The sequence below is a fragment of the Hyperolius riggenbachi genome, chromosome 11, assembly GCF_040937935.1.
Source record: "Hyperolius riggenbachi isolate aHypRig1 chromosome 11, aHypRig1.pri, whole genome shotgun sequence".
NCBI lineage: Eukaryota > Metazoa > Chordata > Amphibia > Anura > Hyperoliidae > Hyperolius > Hyperolius riggenbachi.
The window spans coordinates 230,475,119-230,498,862 of NC_090656.1; the positions used below are offsets into that span (position 1 = coordinate 230,475,119).

A 23,744-nucleotide genomic window follows, 5' to 3' on the forward strand; every position below is an offset into this window, starting at 1 on the left:
CTTAATTCAGTCAATATTTGGGAGTCTTTTTTTTTTCTTTTCAAAGATTCAGCAAGCGAGCACAGACAGTGTCTATGCTAGATCACAATGCACAGGGTTCAGTATGCAGGCATTTGCATGCAATAATCAGGCAGCAGCTTACACAGGAAGCATAGGCCTCACCAGTTAATGCAGATACAGTACTGATAGTGTGCTCCTGCCCACATGTATGTGCAGCCTGAATGATGCTGTAGCATTGCAGCCATGCACAAGCAAGTCACAGATGACAGGCAATTCCCTCAGTAGTCATGCAACAGCTTACACAGGAAGCATAGGCCTCACCAGTTACTGCAGGTACAGTACTGACAGTGTGCTCCTCTGTCCACATGTCTGTGCACCATGGATGATACTGTAGCATTACAGCCATGCATAAGCAAGTCACAGACGATAGGCTATTTCCTCAGTAGTCAGGCAACAGCTTACACAGGAAGCATAGGCCTCACCAGTTAATGCAGGTACAGTACTAGAGTGCTCCTCTGTCCACATTTCTGTGCAGCCTGGATGATGCTGTAGCATTGCAGCCGTGCACAAGCAAGTCACAGATGACAGGCAATTCCCTCAGTAGTCAGGCAACAGCTTACACAGGAAGCATATGTCTCACCAGTTAATGCAGGTACAGTACTTGAGTGCTCCTCTGTCCACATTTCTGTGCAGCCTGGATGATGCTCTAGCATTGCAGCCGTGCACAAGCAAGTGACAGATAAGCAATTCCCTCAGTAATCAGGCAGCAGCTTACACAGGAAGCGCAGGTCTCACCAGCTGGAGCTATTTGAAGTAATCCACTCAGGCCCAGAGTAGTGTGCAGATAGCGAGCAGGCTACAAGTGGCTGCCAGCCCTGCCCACGGCTTATGGGTCTCCGACTGACATATGATGCATGATCCCACCCACTTTCCACTATAGCCAGATACAGAATACCACAGGGGCCAAAAAACAGGGTTACTATCACAGATCTATTATATCCAGGCTGTTATGGGGATTGGCAGGGACGTGGACATTAGTTTACTATACCTGAATATTTACTTTATCAGAGTTTACTGTAACAAGATTATATTGTATTTTATTTATGCACAACATGAACCATGCATTAGTTGCACATAAAATCACTGCGTTCAAAGCACACCAATAAAACATGAATGTCACAGAAAATGTAACTCGCCGGAGCCCTGAGAACGACTCTCCAGACTGCTGGGGTTCCATGGAACGCAGGTCAGGTCAGAGGAGGGCACCCTTGCATGTGAACAACCTCCTCACTGAGTACATGTTGGCTGTCAGGCAGAGCTGCAAGTAAAACATTACTGATACTTTACTGTGCACTTACCTGCCACCCATTCTCACTAACTCCGCCTTCAAGTGCCTAAAACGTACCACCCCCTCCTAAACAACCTTATCCACTCCTCGGCCTCTGATTGGCTGAGCCTGAGAGACGGCCTCCTGAGGTTACAGCAAACGTAGCAGTCAGTAAGAGAGAGAGAGGGAGAAAGGTAAGAGGACACTCCCACATAGAGGTCGTGCAATCAACTCCTCGGGCCGCCAACAGTTTATAACTCATTTTTTGTCATGTTTCGCCTTCCTTAATAGACAAGAGAAAACTCTGGACTCAGCGCAAACAAATCTGATTGTAACAATCTTCTCTCTGCAGATCCTGGGAGCCGTGATCCTCGGATTCGGAATATGGATCCTGGTGGACAAGACCAGCTTCATAGCAGTTTTGCGTAAGTATGTTGTTTGGGAATGTCTGACCAATCACAGCGTACCCCACTCCCTCTTTCCTGACTCCTGCTGGGATGCAGTGGAACGTCACAATTTCAATCCAAAATGTATTGGCTAGTGATTTTATAATCACTGGCTGCATGGAAGTTATTAAGTTCTAGCCTGATCTGCTTCTAAACTATGTCCTGAAGGGGTTTTTGTGCTCCTAAAGCTGACATTATTATTATTATTGATTTATAAAGCGCCAACCTATTCCGTGGCGCTGTACAACGACGGAAAACAAACAAGGGGTACATAATGATACAGACAATGCTATTCATCAAATATGGACATCGGTACAGAATACAGAACTGGTGGTCACAATGACAGATGTAACATGATGAATAAAATGTGTAGCAGAGTGTAAACTATGAAATGAACAACAAAATGAAAACCATGAACAATCTAAACGATTGTAAGCTCCCAAGACCGTATGCGTTCAGATCGTTTAAAGGAACACTATCGTGAAAAAACATAGGCAGTTAAAGAGAAACTCCAACCGAGAATTGAACTTTATCCCAATCAGTAGCTCATACCCCCTTTTACATGAGAAATCTATTGCTTTTCACAAACAGACCATCAGGGGGCGCTGTATGGCTGATATTGTGGTGAAACCCCTCCCACAAGAAGCTCTGAGTACCGCGGTACTTTTGACAGTCTGCCACAATGTAACAAGGTTCACAGACAGGAAATGGCTGTTTACAGCTGCCTCTAACAGCCAAGACAGCTAGCAGCAGCTACATAACCTGCCCACAGTAACAATGTCACCATGTAATACCTGTCAGAATGTAAATCGGGGCGAGGAAAGATTTTACAATGAGCAAACACTGACTAAATCATTTATACATAATTATTGTAAAAATGAAGCACTTTTTTATTACATTATTTCCACTGGAGTTCCTCTTTAAAATCTGACAGAACTGACTGGTTTTGGGCCAGTCCATCTCATGGGGGATTCTCAGGGTTTTCTTTGTTTTCAATAGCATTTCCTGAACAGAAGTGTAACTGCCAAAATAGTAAGACACCAGCCAGCCTCCCTAATCACTTGCACACTATTTTGTCAGTTCGACTTTGCAACTGCTGTTTAGGAAATGCTGATAAAAATAAGGAAAACCCTAAGAATCCCCCACGAGGAGATAGACTGGCCCAAAACCTGTCAGTTCTGACAGATTTTAACTGCCTACTTTTTTTGAAATTGCGGTCCTTTAACCTCCCCGGCGGTAAGCCCGAACTGAGTTCGGGCTATGCCGCCGGGAGGCACCGCTCAGGCCCCGCTGGGCCGATTTGCATAATTTTTTTTTTGTTACACGCAGCTAGCACTTTGCTAGCTGCGTGTAACCTCCGATCGCCGCCGATCCGCCCCCCCAGACCCCGTGCGCTGCCTGGCCAATCAGTGCCAGGCAGCGCCGTGGGGTGGATCGGATTCCCCTTTGACGTCACGACGTCGATGACGTCATCCCGCCCCGTCGCCATGGCGATGGGGGAAGCCCTCCAAGAGATCCCGTTCCTTGAACGGGATCTCTTGATCTCTGATCGCCGAAGGCGATCGGAGGAGCTGGGGGGATGCCGCTCGGCAGCGGCTATCGTATTATTATTATTATTATTATTATTTAGTATTTATATAGCGCCGACATATTACGCAGCGCTGTACAATGTATATATATATCTTGTCACTAACTGTCCCTCAAAGGAGCTCACAATCTAATCCCTACCATTGCCATGTGTCTATATATTATGTAGTGTAAGTACTGTAGTCTAGGGCCAATTTTTAGGGGGATCCAATTAACTTATCCGTATGTTTTTGGAATGTGGGAGGAAACCGGAGTGCCCGGAGGAAACCCACGCAGACACGGAGAGAACATACAAACTCTTTGCAGATAGTGCCCTGGCTGGGATTCGAACCAGGGACCCAGCGCTGCAAGGCGAGAGAGCTAACCACTACGCCACCGTGCTGCCCAATGTCTCGCTACATGAAAAAGAATTTTTTTTTTTAAAAAAAACGTATTTGCTGCCCCCTGGCGGATTTTAATAAACCGCCAGGGAGGTTAGTCCATCTCCGATCGGAATATATGACCATGAAATCTATTGAAAATCTATGGAACTGCAACGGCACACTGTTCAATGCACTGCAACACTATGGGCCGCTGATCTACCTGTCCAATCAATTGAAATTTACCATCCGGTCCGATCGTAACTTTGACATTTTCAGTGAAGCGATTGTAATTACGATCAATGCAGCATGTTTTGTCATTGATATCAGATTTGACCAGGGCGATTGAATCTGCCAGTAAAGATCATATATGGCCAGCTTTAAAGGCACTGACAGGACAGAAGGAAACCGGAGAGAAGTGCACCATGGATGTATTTAGAGAGTTTAGCCTGTCTAATTCCACCTCATCTGTGTCTAATCACAAGTTGTAATTTGATCTCTCAGCTGTGTCAGCTGTCTGCCTTGGCATAGAGCTACGTGGTAAACACAGGATGTTAACCCCTTGTCTGCTTCCATGAAAGCAGGAAGTAGACACACTGCAGATTTATTGCAGGATTTGTATCAGCTGTAACAAATGTTTTTCTTTAAAGGTGGTTATGCTGTTGCTTATCTTTTAGAGCAGAGAGGAAGTTCAGAGTTCAGGTCCACTTTAAAGAGGCACTGTAATAACATAGAGTAGAATGTAGTAAATTATTCACGATACCCACTTTTATGGTAATTATCCTAGTTTCAGCATCAGAAACCCTTCCTATATCTGTATATTGCTGTATGTTGAATATAGCCCCACCCTCAAAGTGATGTCACAGCATAGGCTGTTTAGCTATGCAGAATTCTCCTCTCAGAGCATTCTGGGAGACCAGATGTTTTCACTGGCTTCGGAATTCTCAGAAACACTCCTCAGTTATGCACCTGACAGGACTAAAGATGTCACCACCACTGATGCATTTCAGAATGTAAATCAGGGAGAGGAAAGATTTTACAAGTGGCAAACACTGACTAAATAATCTATAGATGAATAAGCAGTTTTATTCATTGTTATTTCCACCACAGTTCCTCTTGAATTGGTTGTGTCTTGTGGAAAGTAAGGCTTATATACTCGCCCTCGTGTGGTGACATTTCTGCTGTGAGATGTGAAAGTTGCACAAGATCAGTTAGTCAGATGCCCCTGAAACTTCCTGAATGACTCGGCCACCTACTCGTGTCTCGCAAATCCAGATCTTCCCATGAATCGGGCGGGACCTAACGGCGTCGGGCGCATCATGTGACAGCTAGTGACTCGTCATTTCCAGAGCTGAACTTTCACTGTGAAGGGGATCAGATCTAACGTACACATTGCGGCATTTCACAGCTCCACCCACAGTAGCATTTCTTTCCAGTGAATTAAGCTGGGCCTACATCAGGCGACTTGGCGGCCGATCGACCATCCGATTCAATATTCATATTATAATCAGATGAAAATCGCTGCCGCCAAGTGCATGCCCGATCGATGATGTGACCAATTTCAGGCTGAAATTGGTTGCACAAATCAATCAGACATGCTGAAAGTTGTCTTGCCGTCATAGTCAGTCGGGTGCACGGCGGTAACAGCGAGCAATATCGAGATGATATATGATTTAATTACTCCTCAGGGAGACTCCGTGGGGGTCACGTGACTGATCCTGTCTCACTTACTGCTTCTGGTGGGTTTAGCAAGAGCAGATCACATGATCATAGACTTGCAGATAGGTCATGTGATAAAATGATGTCATGCTTGTCTGTGATTTCTCCTGTAGGAGAGCATATGTAGAATAAAATGACCATGCATAGCCCTTTTGTGTTTATAATATCCAGCTTTATCCTTGGAAGGCATTGCTTTCCTGAATTTGGTTGTTTCCAGCAGGGGGCGCAGTGGTTTGACTGATTGTTTTTCTATTGCGTACAGAGAGCTCCTCCTCCTCCCTAAACATCGGCTCGTACATCCTGATCGCAGTGGGCGGGCTCACCATGATTATGGGCTTCCTGGGCTGCATTGGCGCTGTGAATGAAGTGCGCTGCCTCTTGGGGCTGGTGAGTATGGAGGGCGGAGCCTGAAAACGTGCGCAGTGGTTGACAGCGCTATAAATGCTCGTTTTAGGCAGATCTCACGGTTTTTATCCTCACCTTGTTTTTCTCTATCGCAGTATTTCACCTTCGTGCTGCTCATTCTGATCGCCCAAGTGGTCATCGGCGTCTTCATCTACTTCCAGAGAGACGCGGTAAGTGTGATGTCGCGCGCCAACTGTTACTGCCGCAGCAAATGTGGCGTGCAGCTGTTAGAGTGTAAAACAGCCATTTGTAGTTAATCCCAGCCTATGGAATATATGCTTCCTTATCAAGCCATGTGAAAATTGAATTTCTCCCCCCTCCTCATGACTTATGCTGTCTGGGTGGAGAGGAGACAGCATGAGTCACTAGTAGGGAGGGGCTGAGGGTTGTTCATGTGGGAGTGACTGACTGAAGTGTGACTGCATTAGCTGCATGCTTCTTATACGGTATGTGTGGAATTCAGACACTACAGATGTATGAAAGATCAGCAGGGCTGCCAGGCAACTGGTATTCTTTCAATGGAAATAAATATGGCAGCTTCCATATCTCTCTCTCAGTTCAGGTGTACTCAGGGGCGTCTCTAGCCATTTTGTCACTCTAGGCGAGAAAACCTGTGGTGCCCCCCTGATGAAAATAATCGTAATGCAGCAATGTTTCACCATAAGACAGGCATGGGCAAACTCGGCCCTCCAGCTGTTACGGAAATACAAGTCCCAGAATGCATTGCAGGAGTCTGATAGCCACAGTCATGACTCATAAAGGCAAATGCATTGTGGGACTTGTAGTTCCGTAACAGCTGGAGGGCCGAGTTTGCCCATGCCTGCCATAAGATAAATGTAATGCGGCAATCTTTCACCATAAAATAATCATAACGCAGCAATGATTCACCATAAAATAATCATAATGCAGCAATGATTCACTATAAAATAATCATAACGCAGCAATGATTCACCATAAAATAATCATAACGCAGCAATGATTCACCATAAAATAATTATTACGCAGCAATGATTCACCATAAAATAAACATAACGCAGCAATGATTCACCATAAAATAATCATAACGCAGCAATGATTTACCATAAAATAATCATAACGCAGTAATGATTCACCATAAAATAATCATAACGCAGCAATGATTCACCATAAAATAATTATAACGCAGCAATGATTCACCATAAAATAATTATAACGCAGCAATGATTCACCATAAAATAATTATAACGCAGCAATGATTCACCATAAAATAATTATAACGCAGCAATGATTCACCATAAAATAATTATAACGCAGCAATGATTCACCATAAAATAATTATAACGCAGCAATGATTCACCATAAAATAATTATAACGCAGCAATGATTCACCATAAAATAATCGTAATGTGGCCAGCGTTCCCCATAAAATAATTGTAATGCGGCAGCGTTCCCCATAAAATAATCGTAATGTGGCCAGCGTTCCCCAAGAAATAATCGTATGTGGCCAGCGTTCCCCAGGAAATAATCGTAATGTGGCCAGCGTTCACCAGGAAATAACCGCATGTGGGCAGCATTCACCAGGAAATAATCGTATGTGGCCAGCGTTCACCAGGAAATAATCGTAATGTGGCCAGCGTTCACCAGGAAATAACCGCATGTGGGCAGCATTCACCAGGAAATAACCGCATGTGGGCAGCATTCACCAGGAAATAATCGTAATGTGGCCAGCGTTCCCCAGGAAATAATCGTAATGTGGCCAGCGTTCACCAGGAAATAATTGTATGTGGCCAGCGTTCACCAGGAAATAATCGTATGTGGCCAGCGTTCCCTAGGAAATAATCGTAATGTGGCCAGCGTTCACCAGGAAATAATTGTATGTGGCCAGCGTTCACCAGGAAATAATCGTAATGTGGCCAGCGTTCACCAGGAAATAATCGTAATGTGGCCAGCTTTCCCCAGGAAAGAATCGTAATGTGGCCAGCATTCACCAGGAAATAATCGTATGTGGCAGCGTTCCCCAGGAAATAATCGTATGTGGCAGCGTTCCCCAGGAAATAATCGTATGTGGCAGCGTTCCCCAGGAAATAATCGTATGTGGCAGCGTTCCCCAGGAAATAATCGTAATGTGGCCAGCGTTCCCCAGGAAATAATCGTATGTGGCAGCGTTCCCCAGGAAATAATCGTATGTGGCCAGCTTTCACCAGGAAATAATCATAATGTGGCCCGTATTCACCCGGGAAATAATCATAATGTGGCCAGCATTCACCAGGAAATAATCGTATGTGGCAGCGTTCCCCAGGAAATAATCGTAATGTGGCCAGCGTTCCCCAGGAAATAATCGTATGTGGCAGCGTTCCCCAGCAAATAATCGTATGTGGCCAGCGTTCACCAGGAAATAATCATAATGTGGCCCGCATTCACCAGGAAATAATCGTATGTGGCCAGCGTTCACCGGGGAAATAATCATATGTGGCCAGCGTTCCCCAGGAAATAATTGTATGTGGCCAGCGTTCACCGGGGAAATAATCGTATGTGGCCAGCGTTCCCCAGGAAATAATCGTATGTGGCCAGCGTTCCCCAGGAAATAATCGTATGTGGCCAGCGTTCACCAGGAAATAATCGTATGTGGCCAGCGTTCACCGGGGAAATAATCATATGTGGCCAGCGTTCACCAGGAAATAATCGTATGTGGCAGCGTTCCCCAGGAAATAATTGTATGTGGCCAGCGTTCCCCAGGAAATAATCGTATGTGGCCAGCGTTCACCAGGAAATAATCGTATGTGGCCAGCGTTCACCGGGGAAATAATCATATGTGGCCAGCGTTCCCCAGGAAATAATCGTATGTGGCCAGCGTTCACCGGGGAAATAATCGTAATGCGGCCAGCGTTCCCCAGGAAATAATCGTATGTGGCAGCGTTCCCCAGGAAATAATCGTATGTGGCCAGCATTCACCAGGAAATAATCGTAATGTGGCCAGCGTTCACCAGGAAATAATCGTATGTGGCAGCGTTACCCAGGAAATAATCGTATGTGGCCAGCGTTCCCCAGGAAATAATCATATGTGGCCAGCATTCACCCGGGAAATAATCGTAATGTGGCCAGCATTCACCAGGAAATAATCGTATGTGGCCAGCGTTCACCGGGGAAATAATCGTAATGCGGCCAGCGTTCCCCAGGAAATAATCGTATGTGGCAGCGTTCCCCAGGAAATAATCGTATGTGGCCAGCATTCACCAGGAAATAATCGTAATGTGGCCAGCGTTCACCAGGAAATAATCGTATGTGGCAGCGTTACCCAGGAAATAATCGTATGTGGCCAGCGTTCCCCAGGAAATAATCATATGTGGCCAGCATTCACCCGGGAAATAATCGTAATGTGGCCAGCGTTCACCAGGAAATATTCGCAATGTGGCCAGCGTTCACCAGGAGATATTCTCAATGTGGTAGCGTTCCCCAGGAAATAATCGTATGTGGCCAGCATTCACCCGGGAAATAATCGTATGTGGCCAGGCTGGCCAGCGTATGCAGCCTAGAGGAGCCACTGCCTGCCAAGTGTTATTGGCGGTGGTGGTGGGGGGGGGGACTCAGGGCCAACCAGGGGGGCATATAAGAAATTATCAAGAGCAGAGGGCACTCACTGTGAGGTGTCGCCTCTGCAGATAGTGTGTTTGCACAGTGTAGCGCAGCCGGCGGTGGCACTGGTCCTGGTGCGCCGTCACACACACTCGTATACTCTCGGTCACACGATGCGTTCCAGAATATGTGACAGGCGGGGGGCGGAGTTAGGGGCGGCGCCGCACGTATAAACAAACTAGCGTGCGGCCGCTCGCTCTGCTGGAGAGGAAGAGGGGGCGGACCAGTAGGCGGCGGCACCGCACGTAAAAGCTGACTAGCGTGCGGCTGCTCGCCCTGGAAGAGGGAGGGGGCGGATCAGTAGGTGAGACAGGCTGAGCTGCCTGTCACAGCCGGCTGCGCAACCTGATAATTAAAAAAAAAAAAAAAAATAACACACACAACGCGGCGAGAGAGCGCCCACGGCCACACACGGCGCTCTAGGCCAAAATTTATTGTTGCCTAGTGACAGCGACGCCACTGGGTGTACTTTAAAGTGTAACTGTCGGACATAACATCAAAATCAATTATTTTTATCTGGTAAACAAGTAATAAGGATGCTAACCAGTCAATCCCAAAGTTAAAATCACTATTACTTTTCTTGTTGATAAATTATCATTCCCCAGTTTGACTCTTATTTGGTACGTTGCCGCACAAACGAAGTTACAGGGCATGCTGGGTTGTTTTTTTTTACTTCTTTACTTTCCCCTCAGGCTTAAAGAACAAGCGACACCCATGCTAACCTAGAAATAAAAAACACATTTATAAGTAGATAAATACTAGTTCTACTTACATAACAGATGTATTGCACTGCCCACATTATGATTCCTGTTAATTTTATGAAGGAAAAGCAGAGAATCCTATTCTAGGCAGTTTCCATCTTTGTCACATTTGACCTCCTGACATCCTTTCCTCCCTCACTCTTTTTTTTCTTTTCCTCTTGCTAATTGTGTATTCGTTATCCGCCCTCCTCCCAGAGTCTTCAGACACTCCCACTGAGGTCTATACTAGGAAGTGCACTGTCTTATGTCATTAGAAGCAGGGGGAAATAAAGGGAAGAGGAGGAATATATTATAGGAAAAAAGACCCCCAGCATGCAACTGTTTAGCAATGGCAATTAAAGGGCCAGTACTCCTGGTTATGTGATAACTCCAAACCATAACAGCAGGATTAGCATCTTTATCACTTAAAGGGGAACTGAAGCGAGAGGTATATGGAGGCTGTCATGTTTATTTCCTTTTAGACAAATCCAGTTGCCTGGCAGCCCTGCTGATCCTATGCCTCTAATACTATTAGCCATAGCCCCTGAACAAGCATGCAGCAGATCAGGTGTTTCAGACTTATAAGTCTGATCTGACAAGACTAGCTGCATGCTTGTTTCTGGTTTTAATCAGATACTACTGCAGAGAAATAGACCAGCAGGGCTGCCAGGCAACTGGTATTGATTAAAAGGAAATAAATATGGCAGCCTCTGTATACCTCTCTCTTCAGTTCCCCTTTAATACACTTAGACCAGTTGCTGTTGAAATTTGATTTTTATGGTGACAATTCCACTTTAACTAATGCAGCCTGATTGGCTGAAGCCTCTTCCCCTGCTGGTTTCCCCTCCCACACCTCTGTTCCTCTCTGATTGGCTAATATCTCTCATACTGAGACAATGCACTTTTTATTGCAGAGCTGGGTGGGAGTGTCTGAAGACTGGGAGGAGGGCGGGCAATGCATACACAATCAGGCAGAAGAGAGTAAGGGAGGAAATGACACCAGGATTGGCTTCAAGATAGACACAGTTAAAATGGAGAATCCTAAGAAGCATTTTCTCTTTTTTTTAGTATAGAAAAATCATTAAAATCAAAAAGTGGACAGTGCAATACATATGTTATGTATGTAGATCAAGTATTTATCTACTTATATAGGGGGGGGGGGGGGGTTCTGAGATAGTATGGCTGACAGCTCCTCTTTGAGGATCCTTAATGGAATATAGTAGAAGGGGTAAAAAATAAATCGATACATTGCGATGTGAAAAGTTACAAAATAGAAGCTAGATGAAGAAATTATTGAATCCCGCTAAGTAAATGGTTGATGTTGCTTGACCCACCCTGAGCCTGCAGGTAATGATCTTTACTGCTGGCAGGCATGAAAAAAAGCATACAGCGCCATTCATTATCTATAAACACACCCACAAGCAATGTGATAGGCCTATATACACACACAGACAGCAGTTATTTCCCACAAGGCAACGAGGTTCACAGACCGGAAACTGATGGCCATGGCCCTGACATCACACTGTGGGAGGGATTTCATGACAATATCAGCCACACAGACCCCCCTGATGATCTATTCAAGAAAAGGTAATGGTTCCTCTTGGGAAAGGGGGTATCAGCTACTGATAGTGATGAAGTTCTGTCCTGAGTTATAGTTCCTTTGTAGTCAAAAATAAGTTTGATAAATCATCCCCTGTAGCGGAGGCAGAAGTTTATACTTCCACTTGTTGTTAATGTACTTTCTGAAAGTTCCACATGAGACAATATCACCTTTGTCAGAATGTAAGTCACTTCCTTGTGTCACACAATGGTTGGTTTATGTCCCCCTATGGGAGAACGCTGTGCACTGTGACGCAATCTCGTGGAACGGGACATTCTGAAGGGAAACCGCTTCTGAAATGATTTAGTAAGCTAAAGTAATAAAGAGGAACACAAATATTTCATTATTTATTAAAAAAAGAATGCATCAAGTCCTTTACACAAGAATTGAGAGATTGTTTATTGAAGAGGCTATTCTCTACAATAGTCATCTTTAGAGATTGTCGGGGGGCCTCCCTTAAAGGACACCCGAGGAGAAAATAAACTAATGAAATAAACTATTGTATCTGTCTTCCTTCTCCTAAAAATGACTTTTTAAGATATTCCAGTTTTGTTTTATGTTTAAATCTACTTTTTAAGTTTTAACTGTTTTATTGTTTTTGCTCAATGACACATTCATTAAGGTATGCCAGAGCTAAAATCTAAAATCTATGAACTATTGACCCATTTTATCTCTGTCCTGCTCTCAGATGCCATTTTCTGCTAGGAAAGTGTTTTATAGTTGGAATTTCTTATCGATGAGGGTCACACTGTAGCCACTTCCTGTCTGAGTCAGGACTAAGTCAGTCACTTACATACCTGATATTTAACTCTTTCAGACAGAGAGAGAAGAAAAGGAACACAGCATAGTTATTTGTGTGATTGGCACTGTACATACACATGTCTATCTTATCATGTCACATGTCACCTCGGGTATCCTTTAAAGTAGCTATAGAGGAATTATTGTTTTCCCCCATCATTATTCCATAATCCCTCCTCCTCCTTAAATTCCATTCCTTAGATAAATTTAGAAGACAGGAGGCGCCCAATTTGGAAAATAGCAGTACAGATTGACTAGTCTATTATAAGACCAATAAAAATGATAGTAAGCCAATTATAAAAATATAGTTTCATTTATTGGAAATGATCAGCACAGTGACCACGCGTTTCTCGGCGTAAGCCGCTTCCTCAGGTCAAGTGTGTGCCGGCTGTGCGGTATCTGTATCCAGGAGCGCCTATCGATAGCCGCACAGACGGCACACACTTGACCTGAGGAAGCGGCTTACGCCGAGAAACGCGCTGTCACTGTGCTGATCATTTCCAATAAATGAAACTATATTTTTATAATTGGCTTACTATCATTTTTGTTTGTCTTATAATAGCCTAGTCAATCTGTACTGCTATTTTCCAAATTGGGCGCCTCCTGTCTTCTAAATTTATCTGATACACCCTATTTAGTAGGGTTTCGACGCCTCACGTTTAGGCGAATCGAGTATATTTTCATTTTGGAGTTGCGACCAAGAACATCGTGGTAAAGGCCGAGTGGGGATGGTACTTCCTCACCTGCACATACGAGTGGTTGCCTCGTTTGAGCAACCCACCTTTGTGAGTATATTTCTACTAGATCTTTTTCACCAGAAACCTTTTTAAGACGATATCACACCAGAGCGGGCTCCCGGTGTCCGGGTGTCTGTTCTTGTGTTTGCAGTTATATCTTCCGTACCTTGGATTGTTCTGTGCATAGCCACAGACTGTGCACAGTTCCATTGTGACATGAAACTTCAGAAATCAGATTTCAGCTGTTGTGAAACATTCCTTCTTTCACCTAAGGAATATTGGAAGGATTAAGCACCTCATTCCTTCAGAGGATCTTCCAACTTTAGTTCCTTCCTTCATCGAATCATGGCTGGACTATTGCAATGCCCTCTATGCAGGCCTTCCAATTAAACACCTACACCGCCTGCAGCTAGTACAGAATGCTGCCACAAGCCTGTTACCAAGCCAACCGCCATTGCCACATAACACCAATCATTTCCTCACTACACTGGCTACCCATAAAATGGAGAATCCTCTTCAAAATTGGCATTCAAATCCCTACATGACCTAGACCCCGGATACCTAAAGGATTTGTTGCAACTGTGACACACCTCCCAAAACCTCAGATCAACAGGATCCATTAACTTGACCATCTCCAAAGTCCAACTAAAACCTTTTAAACCAGAGCTTTCTGTCATGCTGCCCCTAGCCTTTGGAATGCCTTGCCACACCCAATCAAGACCGCTCTGACCCTGGAGGCATTTAAATAGAAACGGAGAAGCCACCTGTTTAGTCTTGTATATATAATCACGTAACTTTCCCCCCTGTAGACATTACTATGTACTGATCTGAGACAAGCTTATGCACATTGGGTCCTACGGGAGAAAAGCGCTTTACAAATGTTTTGTTGTTAGTGATATCTGATTTATTTATTTTTTTTGCGGTTTCCTTTCAGCTAAAAAAAGAGATGTCAACCATCATTAATGACTTGATTGTCACCTACGATCCGATGGACGACAAGAACACCAGTGCAGAGACGACATGGGACTACATCCAGCACCAAGTGAGTGTTGCAAGTGCTGAAACTTCTCAATCAGCAATCTGTAGATATATAGCCGTAGATGTGTCCTTCTTCCAACAGTATCTAAATCTTATATGAAATGGCATGAAACAGACACGGGTGATTGGCCTGCACCACTGTCTACCCCACAGTCCATAGAGCACTCAATGATTCCGAGAGATCTTCTCTTGGTTGATCTGCCCATACAACTCCATCACAACTCCCACAACCTCAGATCAAAAGCATCCAATAACTTAATCTCCCCCAGAGTTCAACTCAGGACATTTGGAGCCAGAGCCTTCTGTCATGCTGCCCCTACCCTTCGAAATGCCTTGCCACAATCAATAAAGACAGCCCCGACCCTAGAGGCGCCACTAGATATATGGGCACTTTTAGTCGGCGGGGGGGGGGGGGGGGGGGCGCTGTAGGATGTATACAGTGGTTTGTTGAATTTGTTTCTCATTCTTGTCTTTGCATTTTGCTTGCAGCTGCACTGCTGTGGTTGGACCGGCTACCAGAACTGGACTCAGAACAACAATGTGGGCAACCGTACAGACTACTACCCCTGCTCCTGTGTCCAGAATTCAAACGACACCTACGGTTTCTGCACCGCCACCACCTCCGCCCTCTACCCCAATGTGAGTTGATCTGCCCAGCATGGGTGTGTCAGCGATAGATGCAGCATAGTCTGACTCGGACAGCATTGTGTTGTGGATGCTTGTGTGAGCCCCCTCAGGGGCTGCGGTCGCATGTATGAGAGGGGCATTATCTCTTCTCTTATGTAGTGATGGTCATGTCTAGGAGATCTCCTGGAGAACCATGTGTTCAGTTTGATCAGCTGATGGATTTGCAACCACCACGCCTGACTAATTGCCTCTCTCTCCTCTCAGGGCTGCGAGACTCAGGTGGAGGGCTGGCTGCAGGACAACCTGGGCATCATCCTGGGCGTGTGCGTTGGCGTGGCAGTTATCGAGGTAAGACCACCCATGTTTACATGGTTACTCGAATTATGTTCTACGTTCATTGTATAAAAAAGACTTGGCTCACATTTGAACGAATTTCTTAAAGTTTATCAACATGATTTAGTGTATTTTTCCTCTTCCGTCTCCCTCCATCCCATCTCTGGAATTCTCTCCAGGCGTCCCAAATGGACCTGGAGGAGAGCTGCGTGTCATAGCCACACCCACCCCCATATAGAAGGAGTAGTGGTATATCCCGTGCCCGCATCCTCACTTCTCCACCCACTGTAAGGGGCGTGGCTGTTTCTGACATTAATAACCTCCTCCCATTGGATAGCAGGAGACATGGATTAACCGGAGTATGTGAGCTGAGGGGGGTGATTGCAGTATTCTGGGGAGCAGCACAAGGTGGAGGATCCAGCCCACTACTTGCCCCTCCTCCCTTGTATGGTAGGTGAATAGGAGGAGCTTGATGGAGTGGGAGGGATATAGTCCTGGAAATGGAATATAAATGATACTTGTACTGAGGGGAATACAGGGTCTGCTATATTTATTTCCTTTTAATAAAAGCTCCACGGTTCTGTCCATCACGCTAATGTTTGCCTTTACTTAGTTCCATCACTGGGACCAGCATGCAGCACGTTCAGTCAGTTATGACAGAGACCTCTATATTGACGCACTCCTGAGGCGTCCTACAGGAAGTTAGCACTGAGGTCAGGCAGGAGGAGAGAGGCCACTTATACAGTAATTTGTACATCAGGGGTCAGGAACCTTTTTGGCTGAGAGAGTCATAAACGCAACATATTTTAAAATGTAATTCAGTGAGAGCCATACAATGTTTTAAACTGGGGCAGTAGGGCTCACGTCCCTGTTGCCATGGTGATATGTAGAGAGTTGATCCACCGGGCAGCGGAAGTGTCCGACACGTCTTCAGCTTCTCTTGGGTTTCAGCAACATCAGCAATTTCCCCGGGAGCCAGACAGGAGAAATACCGACTAACAACTTGTACAATTAGCTAGCTGACTTGGGGGTTGATTCACTTTGTAGGATGAGATCCCCGCACTTTGGCCCAATAGGCTGCCTGTCAAGTGACAGACAGCCTATTGGGCCAGTCAAAGTGCAGGGATCTCATCCTACAAAGTCACTGGACCAGACAGGGTCCAGAGTGGGTGTGTATCAAAAAATGGCGCCTGGAAAAAAGGGCACGGGATATAGCCGAAATTATAGGTTGTAATGTAAAACAATATTTTTCGTTTATAGCTTATTAACGAAAATATAGTGCTAAATCGGTTCAATAAACAGAAATGAAACGGCAAAATACCGTCTATAACAAACTAATTCGGAAATGAAACGTCAAATAGCGTCTATAACAAAAACAATATTTACACTTGTATTAAGCATAGTAATGCAATGGTAGATTTTACAGGTATTTTACTGCAATTATACCCAACTGTAGGCTCTCCCCATCCCTAACCCCTAGACCCCCCCCCCCCCTTGTGTAAATATACATAATTTAATTGTGTATATTACAAATATTGTATTGTAACTATACCTATCCCTACTCTCACACTGAACCCTCCCTGTACCTATCCCTAACCACCCCCCTGGTGGTGCCTAACCCTAACCACGGCCCTGGGGTTGCCTAACCCTAACCACCCCCCCTGGTGGTGCTTAACGCCCCTCCTGGTGGTGCCTAACCCTAAGACTCCCCCTGGTGGTGCCTAATCCTAAAACCTCCCTGGTGGTGCCTAATCCTAAAACCTCCTTGGTGGTGCCTAACCCTAAATCTCTCCTAAATCTCCCCTGGTGGTGCCTAACCCTAACCATCCCCCTGGTCGTGCCTAACCCTAACCTTCCCCACTGCACAAACACCCTTGCACACACATAAACAATAATATATTTAATCCTTAAAATACTTCACTATAAATAACATAGTGAAGTATAAATAACATGAATAGAATAATGTATATATTTGTAATAGAATAATTAGCGTTAAAATCATGTACACATTAATAATATTATAAATAGATAAATAGAAAAAGGAATGTGTGTGTGTGTGTGTGTGTGTGTGTGTATATATATATATTAGAATAGACAGCCTTGCAATCACGTACGCATTAAAAATCTTAAAATAACGGTAATATTAAAAGCGATATATTAGCAAACTATAATCAACGCATTATAAGTGGAAAAAACAAAGTTAATACCAAAAGCGCCGTATTTCCAATAGAACAAGGTTGAAAACGATATTTATGCATTATATGTATGAAAACGAATTTTAAATGATAAAATAAGTGTAAGCGAAAATGTACTTGTTACAGCCCTGAAAGCGAAATTTAAAAATGGAAAAATAAATAAAAGCTCCTATAAGCGAAATTTAAAAACGGAAAAATAAGTAAACCACAAAGTTAAAACTAACTTGTAAACGATATTTGTAATAAACCTTATTCTGTAAACGAAAACTTTTGTTAATACGATCCCTGCAAACGCTATTTCTCGGGCGCCCTTTTTTCCTGTCGGGCGCCCAATAGCTGATATTTTGCATTGCAGTCTATGGCGGCGCCCTTTTTGTCCATTAGCTATATGCGCCCTTTTTTACTGGCCCGCCAGAGTGGGACAAGTGGAGCAGCTGTTAGTTTTGGGGGTAGCGTGAGTCAGTTAGTAATACATGCTACAGCAGTAGTGTGCACTACAGTACTTTGAAAATGTTACTTGTGCTGCCACACTAAGCTGTGCTGCTTGAACAGTGCAGCTTAATGAATCAACCCCTACTGATTCATCCGTGAGCCAGATGTAGTTATCAAAAGAGCCACATCCGGCTCCCGAGCCATAGGTTCCCAACCCCTGCTGTGCACTGTAAGGCCTAGTACACAGTGCTCAGTTATAATTCTGCTTGTCAACTCACTGCCCATACAATGCTATGGGGCTGTTCACAGTACTGTGTTGTAATGAAGATGGATCCCAGCCTGGCCACGTGGAAAGTGTTACAGTCCCATCTGTGGGGGAGGTACTCTTTACATGCAGATTAGTAGACGCTGCTCTTTGACTTTCACAATGGCCACATGTTACAGATAGCAGAGCTGAGAGCGCCATCTACTGGAGGAAGGATGATTAGCAGGCTAGCCTCAGTTTTTTTGTTGTTGTTTTTTTCCGCTTGACTGGAAATTAGAAGTTCATGTCAGATGTATAACACATGGCATAAATACATCTGTATGTTGTATACATGGTTCACCTCTGGGGCTCCCTGGTAGGTACACTTCAGGGCTTATACTCCACCTGGGCCTGGAGTACCACCTGCACCCCTCAATGGCAGCCCTGATACTACAGTGCCCACTTAAATATTACTACAGATAGTCACCTAAAACAATCACTATCCTTTTGGGTGACACAATGTAGGAGGGGAAAGGGAACTGTGGGGAGAGTAGTAATGAATGGTCAGGACGGGGGCAAGATGGGTAGTCTGAACTCTTGCACAGGACAGAAGGAAAACAGAGAGAGATGTACCCTGTATGTATTTAGAGAGTTTAGTCTGTTTAGTTAACCTTCATCTGTGACTAATCACAACTGTAATTTGATCTCTCAGCTGTGTCAGCTGGCAGCCTCTGCAGATCAGCTAATCTGTAAACACAGGATGTTAACCCTATATCTGCTTCCATAAAATCAGGAAGTAGACACACTGCAGCTTTATTGTATTTATTGTTATGCTTGAAAGGTTATTATAATGTAAAAATCCTATATGGCCAGCTGTAAAGGCACTGATGCCTGAGGAAGTGTGAGTTGTCCCACGAAATGCTTGGCTATTGTGCTCAGTGAATTGAATGCTGTTAAAGTGGACCTGAACTCTTGCACAGGACAGAAGGAAAACTGAGAGAAATCCACCCTGTATGTATTTAGAGAGTTTAGCCTGTCTAATCCCCCCTCATCTGTGACTAGTCACCACTGTAATTTGATCGATCAGCTGGCAGCCTCTGCAGAGCAGCTAATCTATAAACACAGGATAACAATATGTCTGCTTCCATGAAAGCAGGAAGTAGAAACACTGCAGATTTATTGCAGGATTTGTATCGGCTGTAACAAAGAAATGTTTTCCTTTAAAGGTTATTATGCTGATGCTTACCTTTTAGAGCAGAGAGGAAGTTCTGAGTTCAGGTCCGCTTTAATGACATGCTGATAGCCATGATTTGCATACAAATTGTATGCAGGTTGAATTGTGACAAACAAATGAAACTTCCTCTTAATGTAGATTTGACACAGTTCCAATCTGCCTCCAGTTTGCATTGTATTTGCATGCATGCTAGAGTTATTCATAGCTCATTGGCCATCTCGGGCCTCGATCATGTGATCATGCCTCTCTTCTTCCTCCTCTCTGTTATAGGACACCTGAAGTGTGAGGTATATGGAAGCTGCCATATTTATTTCCTATTAAACCATGCTAGTTGCCTGACAGTCCTGCTGATGTCTTTGGCTGCAGTAGTGGCTGAATCACACACCGGAAACAAGCATGCAGCTAATCCAGTCACACCTCAGTCACAGCACCTGATCTGCATGCTTGTTCAGGGGCTATGGCTAAAAGTATTAGAGACACAGGATCGGCAGGACAGCCAGGCAATGTGCATTGTTTAAAGCAAACCTGAAGCGGAAAAAAAGAACTTATTGTAGTATGGATAATGAATAGAACATTAGTAGCAAAGAAAATAGTCTCATATTTTTATTTTCTGTATTTGGCATTTTTTTTATAACATTGCATCATACTGTCACAGTTGCAGTTTAGAATCCACACTCTGACTTTTAAGCTATAAATCAAAGCAGTAATAATGACCCTTTGAATATTCCTGCAGTAAAACATTAGATCAAGCTGTCTTTCACTGTTTCTTGGCTTTTTAAATGCTTTAGAAAACAGGACTGTCTTCCACCCAAGTTGGGTCAAATATCTCAGGCTCTGTTCACATCTAAAATCGCATTTTTGCGCTATTTTTTTTAAAGAGAACCAGAGACGAAGCACCCTCATGTACTTTACCATATATATCAGTGGGAACATTAGAGAAAACACTTACCCTGTTGTCTGTTTCATTTTTAACTGTTCAGCCTGCTTCTTATCAGCCCTGATAAAATCCCTGACTGAGCATTCAGTCTTGCTTTGCTATAATGATTCCTGAGCAGAGCCACAAGGGGGCAGGCTTGGGCTTGAAAAGACACCAGAGAACACAGACTGAGCTATAAATATTCATGAGCAAAGCCAGACTGAATGCTCAGTCGGGTATTTTATCAGGGCTGATAACAAGCAGGCTGAGCAGTGAGGATGAAACAGAGAGCAGGGTAGGTGTTTTCTCTAATGTCCCCACTGATATATATGGTAAAATACATGAGGGTGCTTCATCTCTGGTTCCCTTTAAGCACCTTCTGGTGCTTGCCTGCACGCTGCTTTTTTTTAAAAGCGCTTTTCTAAAGTACTTTTGCAGAGCTATTTTGTAATTCACTCCCTGACGCAAGTCAGAAAGTGAACTCTTTGACCCGGAAAAGAATAAGTACAATGTATTGATAAAATTGTGAACGCAATTGCCACACAAAGTGATTTTGTGAGCCTTTAGCCCTCTTCCTATACCTTCCATTGGACCAAAATCTTCCCAAAAATGGTACAGGCGCCACTTTGCGGAGCGCAAAGCGGACGAAACGCGCTGATTTGAACCTTCTCATAGAGAATCATTGCACAAGCATTTTGTGGGTGATTTTTAAAATCGACTGCTTTGAAAAAAGGCTGAAAACGCCCTAGATGTGAACGAGCCCTCAGAGAAGCTCTTTTGCATAGATAACTGAAGTTCTTTTTTAACTCTTCCTGTACTGGAAAACAATATGAGACTTTTCTTTGCTACTAATGTTCTATTTCTTAGCTGTACTACACATACCATTCATTATCTCATATGTTTATTTTCACTTGAGGTTTGCTTTAAAGGGAAATAAATATGGCAGCCTCCGTATCCCTCTTGCTTCGGCTGTCCTTTAAGCCTGTGCAGGCAGCAGAAGTGAGGTATGATCACATGAGTGTGGCCAACCAATCAGAGAGTGACTCATCATCTGATCTTACCCATCACTTGCGTGTCTACAAATTGCCCTTGCAAGGTTTTGGCTGAACTCGATGGATTTGTGTCTTTACCCTTAACGTTCTCCTTCTTCCTCCGCAGCTGATGGGGCTGATCCTGTCTATTTGCCTCTGCCGAAATATCCAAAACGAGGACTACACCAAAGTGCCAAAATACTGAGTTGCCCAATCTCTCTGCATCCCCCCGAGCACAACCCAGAAGAAACAGGCGGTCGGACAACCGAATAATCCCAACCACCAGCACCAACATTCCAATCCCACCTATCACCCAATACACCCCCAATCCCCTTCCTACTCCAGCACAATGCAGAAGAAACAGGCGGACAGACACACAAATAACCCACCCCCCACCCTATGTATATACGCCTAGCCTGTGTACAATTTGGATGTAGGCAATAGTGAGGGTGCTATAGACCTTCACTTCCTGATGGACTTTCTGTTCCTTTAAGAGGTGACATCACCTAAGAGAAAAATCTGGATTTTTTTTTTTTTCTGAGAATTTTCTGACTTTAGTTTATTTAGTGTTCTTTTTCGTTGTTTTTTGTTTGTTTATAAAGGAATTTAGTAAAGCTAAATATGTTAAATAAACTCAAATGTCTGCGGCAGGCTTGGGCGGGCGGACTACAAGTCCCAGCTGAAGGCGAAACGCAGAGTTCGGCACTGAGCAGTCATTATAGGCTCCTGCGTATGTAGTTTTGTTTGGTAGAAAAGCTAGCGATCAGATTTCAGCCTCCCGTATCCCCGAAGACGTGCTTCTACCACAAAGGCGTCTAGTCTCATTTTGCACGCCAAAAGCCATCGAAGACGTGATGCCGCGAATGACTCAATGATGGTCGCTGAGATGCTAATAATGGCTAATTGTATTTAATACAAAATGCATTCGGCGTGGAGCTGAGCCACTCAGAATAGCAGGAAGTGTTTTGATTGGCTCAGTTCTAAGGTGCATACAATTTGCAAGAAAACTGCATGCAAGACAGAAATGTTAGGAGTCTGACTGAATGGTCCACCTCAGTAATCAATACATGGCTGAATAGCGGAATAAATAGTAGCTCAGGAATGTCTTGGGTTCGGATTTAGAGTGTTAGGTTAGTAAGCCTCCATTTTGCCCTGCCCAATAATGCAGCACACTTTAAGAAATAAATTTGTGTTTTTTGTTCGGAGCTCTTCTTTAAGGTCTGACACTCTCTCCTGGCTTACACTGAGCGCTTGTGTGTGCTCGGGGCTGCAATCCTCTCTACGCCCCCCATAGACCTGCCCTCGCCAAGCTGCAGTGCGAGAAGGCACCCAGCAGGGGGCTCTCACCGTGCTGCAGTGCAGGAGGGGGGACACTCGCTGGTTGTGGCTGACGTTCACACTCTGGGCCTGGGAGCTCACAATCGCTCAGATATTCCGGGAGCGCAGCGTCGGGAACCTGCTGTTACCGGGGCTCAGGCGTAGAGCCTGCTGGGATTGATTTTTGGATATGAATGTTTGTATAGTGATATGTACAAAGATAAAAGGAAGCTACAGCTATGGAAATAGATCATTTTATTTCTGTATAAAAATAGTTGTAAATAAATGTGTAGAAGCCACTATTTGTCTGTTTCCTATATTGATCTTCCTGTAACACTGCGCTGATCCTCCTGTGACACTGCGCTGATCCTCCTGTGACACTGCGCTGATCCTCCTGTGACACTGCCCTGATCCTCCTGTGACACGACACTGATCCTCCTGTGACACGACACTGATCCTCCTGTGACACGACACTGATCCTCCTGTGACACGACACTGATCCTCCTGTGACACGACACTGATCCTCCTGTGACATGACACTGATCCTCCTGTGACACATCACTGATCCTCCTGTAACACTGCGCTGATCCTCCTGTAACACTGCGCTGATCCTCCTGTGACACTGCGCTGATCCTCCTGTGACACTGCGCTGATCCTCCTGTGACACTGCGCTGATCCTCCTGTGACACGACACTGATCCTCCTGTGACACGACACTGATCCTCCTGTGACACATCACTGATCCTCCTGTAACACTGCGCTGATCCTCCTGTAACACTGCGCTGATCCTCCTGTGACACTGCGCTGATCCTCCTGTGACACTGCGCTGATCCTCCTGTGACACTGCGCTGATCCTCCTGTGACACTGCGCTGATCCTCCTGTGACACTGCGCTGATCCTCCTGTGACACTGCGCTGATCCTCCTGTGACACTGCGCTGATCCTCCTGTGACACGACACTGATCCTCCTGTGACACATCACTGATCCTCCTGTAACACTGCGCTGATCCTCCTGTAACACGACACTGATCCTCCTGTGACACTGCGCT

The 23,744-nt window shown here is 44.7% G+C and overlaps 1 protein-coding gene across 1 annotated transcript in view; it reads left to right on the top strand.

Annotated features, from left to right (window-relative positions):
• The window catches only part of CD82 (CD82 molecule), a 110,749-nt gene extending 87,753 nt beyond the window's left edge, over positions 1 to 22,996 (top strand). The window contains exons 3-9 of the mRNA XM_068259674.1: positions 1,680 to 1,752; positions 5,701 to 5,825; positions 5,939 to 6,013; positions 14,265 to 14,372; positions 14,858 to 15,007; positions 15,260 to 15,343; positions 21,508 to 22,996. Of these exons, the coding sequence (XP_068115775.1) occupies positions 1,680 to 1,752; positions 5,701 to 5,825; positions 5,939 to 6,013; positions 14,265 to 14,372; positions 14,858 to 15,007; positions 15,260 to 15,343; positions 21,508 to 21,585 (693 nt within the window). The 3' untranslated portion in view covers positions 21,586 to 22,996. The remainder of the gene's footprint in view (positions 1 to 1,679; positions 1,753 to 5,700; positions 5,826 to 5,938; positions 6,014 to 14,264; positions 14,373 to 14,857; positions 15,008 to 15,259; positions 15,344 to 21,507) is intronic.
• Positions 22,997 to 23,744: the final 748 nt, after the last annotated feature.